The 5076-nt window shown below is 44.3% G+C and overlaps 1 protein-coding gene across 2 annotated transcripts in view; it reads right to left on the minus strand.

Moving 5' to 3' along the window:
* The window catches only part of ACYP2 (acylphosphatase 2), a 161674-nt gene extending 160747 nt beyond the window's left edge, over window positions 1-927 (minus strand). The window contains exon 1 of one of the 2 annotated variants that reach the window (XM_032410983.1): window positions 545-927. In XM_032410983.1, coding sequence (XP_032266874.1) covers window positions 545-686 — 142 coding nt within the window. In that variant the 5' untranslated portion in view covers window positions 687-927. The other variant, XM_032410984.1, reaches the window with a different exon arrangement.
* Window positions 928-5076: the final 4149 nt, after the last annotated feature.

Genomic DNA, 5076 nt, shown 5'->3' on the forward strand with positions numbered 1-5076 from the left:
ACAAAACCACGCCAGACCCCGCAGACACGCTCGTAACCCGGCTTGGGGGTGGGGGGGGGGGGGGGGGGGGGGGGGGGGGGGGGGGAGTGTAATCTCTGGCAGAGTGAACCATCAAACATCATCCAGGGGTCCTTTCTGAAACTCAAGTCAGCCCGGTAATTTAAGTGGCATGAAACGGGGGCCACTAGTTCAAAGGCCCTCTCTGCCTTTCCCACCCAGCCTTGTTCTTTCCCTGCCTGCCGGACGTCCCCGACCCCGCACCCCCTCACTCCGCGGTTCGGAACGCCTTTCTCCCTCCCCTCGTCCCCGCTACCCCGGCGTTCTCGGCTCCCCCTCCCCGCCTACCCCAGCTCTCCAGCGCAGGCGCGCTTCGTTTCCTTTCCCACCCGCGGCTGCTGTGTCATGGCAGAGCGGAAGTCCCTGCCTCCCCGAGTGTGGCGGGGGATGTGGGGGTCGTTAAGATGGGTGGCACTTCTGGTAGCTTTCTCCCCTTCCTCCCCTAACGCCTCTTTGACATCCCTCTGTAGGGGGGGCGGTCCCCTACCCTGCACTCTCCCGAACACTTCGTAGTCCACGGATTTGAGTCGCCCGGCGGCAGACATGGCGGCGGCAAGTCCTCTGCCGAGGAGCCGGAGCGGGGTTCGGGACGCGGCGACGGCGGCGGCCAGGAGAGGGAGGGGGCACATGGGACCTGTCGGCGTACCCCGCGCCTGTCACCGGCCCGGGACGCGAGCGCGCCGGGGTCACGCGTCGGAAGGCGGCAAATGAACGGCGGCTGCTGGGAACGGGGGCAGCTAAGGACACTAGACGGAGAGAGCGCGCGGCCCCTGGCGCCGAGGCCTCCCTCCTTGCCCTCCCCTCCCTTACGGAGCCAGGCTGGCTTCCCCGGGAGGGATGCGCCGGGTCTGCGCTCCCTGCGATTCAATTAACTCGGGGCTCATTTCTCAGTGTTGGTAAATAAAAGCCGGATTCCGTGCCCAGATGTCGATAGTTTGGTAACCAAACGTGATTGCTTTTGAAGTGAAAGATCTGCTAGCTTGGTGCTTGAGGGTACTTGGTTAGTGAGTTAAAATTTGTGAAATGTTTAGGCGACTGCCAAGTCTATTTGGCTATTTTGAGCCAATTCTTATTGTCAGCATCCTCTTCACCTCTTCTATTGCGTCATAAAGGTTTGCGTCCTGAATCCACATTCTACGTGGATTGTGATATTATCTAGGACGAAACTTTAAAAATATAACCTGTTCTGTGCCGTGGAAACGGGGAGGAAAGTAATCGTCTTGTCTGCTATTAACTCACATAGCTTTTTTATGGCCTTGATTATTGTTCAGCAACATCCCAGTTGCCTACAAGGTTAAGGCACTTTGTACTTAGAGAATTTCACTTCATGGTGAGCTATTATGAAGTCTTAATTTAAAGCAACCCACCACTCCAAAGAATCTGGATACAGCTATTGATAATCTGCTGCCTTCTAGAATTCCAAATCTTTTTACTTGTGAGAATTTGCATTTCTCAACATATTTGTTGGCTTCAATACCTTTGCATATTTCTCTGCATCTGGCCACAGAGTTAAAATAATCCTCTGCAGTCTGATTCAATCATTATGTGCCAATTTTATTAGGGAACACCAAAAATCACCTAAAACTTGTTTAGAATTTGGTTGAAACGTTTTAAAGTAAAATATGTTCTGGAAGTGCTAATTTCCAGGTAATTTTATGTAATGGAGTTCCTGGTTTATTGCAGAGACCTCACAATTTATGTCTTCCTCTCATCTCCCTTCCAGTTTATTCCATGCAGATTCTAGAATCAACATAGATCTTATATCATTCTTTTCAATGACATCTCCTCAGAGTCTCTCCATTGCATTCTGAATAAAACTGAAGGTCTTCAGCCTTCCACTAACCTCTTATTACCTGCTTATCCCCATCCATAGATTATTCTATAGTTTATAAGTAAACCATAGTCAAGGCACTTTGGATTATTCAGCTCTCTGAACGTACCCTGACCTTTAAAAAAAAAAAAAAAAAATCTTTGCTCTTGGATCTACTTTGTCTAGAATACTTCTTCCTACTCCCAAATCTTCCTCTATCCTGTTTAGTTGTCTGTACAAGTACTTACCAGATTTCATCCTAATTATTTAGCGTCTTCCCTGCTAGTACTGTGCCTTCCAAGAAGTAAAACTCAAATTGGGTTGAGATCCTGTCACTGTCATTAATCCTGTCACTGATAAGGTTGACATTTTCTTTTTCTTAGTCTTTGACTTTTCTCCACATTTACCCAAGAGTAACCCTGCCAATTATTAGGTAGCTAATTTTAGAAATGCTATAGCAACAATTGACATTTGCTTAGCTAAAAAATTTTCTGTCTGCCAACTACAGAACATTAGTAAACAGGCATTTTTATGTACTGTTTCAGCATGGATTGCCAATAATATGTGATTCTAAGACTTTAAAGTTTTTAAGCAAATGTGGCTAATATTTAACCTAATTTTAAATAATAGAAATATCTATGCATAGAGAAATTTTTTTAAGTAGAAGGGCAAAATCATCTATAACCCTAACACAACCTTTATCATTTGTGTATTCTCTTACACATCTATTTTAAGTAGTTAAAATCATAGTATAAATTCAACCTTTATTCTTTTTCCGTATTATAACCTTTCCAATAAATATTTTATTAATTTCATGATATTCTGTTATGTGGGTATAACCATAAATTCACCTACTAAGTCCCTGTTGTTACGCACCCAGGTTGCTTCTAATTTTTCATTACTGTAAAAACTATTGTGAAGAAAATATTCATGCACATAGCTTCCTTCCCATATTTTTTAATTATTTAGGATAGAAGTTAGAATACCCAAGCTGTATAAATGTGTACTGTTCTTGATACATATTGCCAAGTGGTTTTTCAAAGGGCTGCACCGATTTCAATATACCACTACCAACACTGTATGGGTGTATGACTGTTTGGCTTCTGATGCAAACAGACGTAAGCAGGTGCTTCACATACAATACATGATTCAATTAGAAGAAAAGTTTTCGTTTTATAACCTGAGCAATAGCCTTGAAATAATTAGGCTTTGTGTTACTGCTGGTTGAAATTAAAACCTAGCGAAATCATTCTGTTTCTTGAACCCTTTAAGACAATTTGTGTGTGATACAGGATCATGTTTAAGGTAATATATAGAAAAGGAAAATCCTGCCTGTATAATATGAGTGTAAAAAATGACCAGGCCCCAGAACCTGTGAAGTAGGGACAGACAATGTAGTCTCTGTATCCAAAAGACGTTTGAACTGAGGAGGTTCCACCTATAAATCTCTAATCCATCACCGTGGAGTATTGGTTGAGAGTGATTTCTCAGAAATTTGACATTAAGGTATAGTTAATTTCAGGGACAACCAAAATTACTTTATCCATCAACATATTTCTACACCTGAAATAGTTTTACAGTAATTATATTAAAAGAGCAGGAGTCAACAGAATACAAATTGTTAACTTCCACAATTGAAGAGGCCTAAACAAACCAACTCCATGCCTCCCTCATGGACGGAATACTTTATAGACAAAGAAATGGTTAATTAGTACTAAACTGGATTCAAGATCATTAGAGGCCAGTTTATTAGATGAGAAAGCAGCTAGTTTCCAGAAGAGCCTTTAATCTCATTACAAATTATCAGAAAATTGCTTAAGCATTTTATCAGGAAAGCATATTTCTTCTCAGAAGGAAATTTCCGTCCCAGGTTTGAACCAATTTTTCTTTATCACAGTCCAATTTGATATTCAAAACTTAGAAGTACATTTATCATTAAAGTCACTTCCCTCGGGGTACCTGAGTGGCTCAGTCAGTTGGGCGTCTGCCTTCAGTTCAGGTCATGATCCCAGGGTCCTGGGATCGAGCCCCGCATCGGGCTCCCTGCTCAGCAGGGAGCCTGCTTCTCCCTCTCCCTCTGCCTGCCTCTCCCCCTGCTTGTGCTCTCTCCCTCTGTCAAATAAGTAAATAAGATCTTTAAAAAAAAAAAGAAAAGGGGCGCCTGGGTGGCTCAGTCGTTAAGCATCTGCCTTCGGCTCAGGTCATGATCCCAGGGTCCTGGGATCGAGCCCCACATCGGGCTCCCTGCTCCGCGGGAAGCCTGCTTCTCTCTCTCCCACTCCCCCTGCTTGTGTTCCCTCTCTTGCTGTGTCTCTATCAAATAAATAAATAAAATCTTTGAAAAAAATAATAAAGAAAAAAAAGTCACTTCCCTCTCCTAGCCTGGTACTGCTGAGGCTCGAGAGGGAAGAGGGCATGGTTGATACCTCCTACCTCAGTTTCTGTCTGCCTGCATGAGAATTGGAAGAAACTCGTACTTTTGGAATCCAGTTTGGGCTCTCCAGGATTGGTAGATATTCAAAGCTCATTAGTTCTTTTGAAGGAACCTTTCTGGGGAGGCTCAGAGCTTTCAACCACCAAAAGTGCCCAACATTTGCTCTCCTGATGAACAAGGCCTATACTTCGGCTGTGCATACACACTCCTATCCCAACTTCTGTTATCAAATGCTACACCTCCAACCCCTTTCTGCTGAGAGACTAGCCCTCAGCAAGAAGGACACGTGGGTGGGATCCCTCCTAAAATGAACACAGGACCAGATCCCTCCTTCCCGTCACATCTAATTGTGGGGCTCCTATCTCTGTCCTACCACTGAGAGAAGTTGCAGTTTGCTCTGAATTGACCCCCTCTTTCTGCTGTCTTGGCAGGCATCATACAGATTATCTCCAGCCACAGTCTTTCCTCTTTACTTTCTTCAGGTATGGATCAAATACCAGTCCCTTCTTAGCTCCAAGGAGTAAATGCCAAGCTCTCAAAAAACGGGTTTTTTTTTTTAAAGAGCCTCTTGGGAGGCACATGGTGAAGGGAAGCACCTGTTTTCTCTCTCGCGTAGTGGGAGGGGGGCGGAGAGGGAAAGCCGTAGCCCTCTAATCACTTTCCTGGAAGAAATCCTCTCCAGCCTGATGTGGGTGTCGGGCTAAGGATCTTTTTTTTAAATTAACATATAATGTATTATTTGTTTCAGGGGTACAGGTCTATGATTCATCAGTCT

The sequence above is a fragment of the Phoca vitulina genome, unplaced genomic scaffold (assembly GCF_004348235.1).
Source record: "Phoca vitulina isolate PV1807 unplaced genomic scaffold, GSC_HSeal_1.0 scaffold12, whole genome shotgun sequence".
Taxonomy (NCBI): Eukaryota; Metazoa; Chordata; class Mammalia; order Carnivora; family Phocidae; genus Phoca; species Phoca vitulina.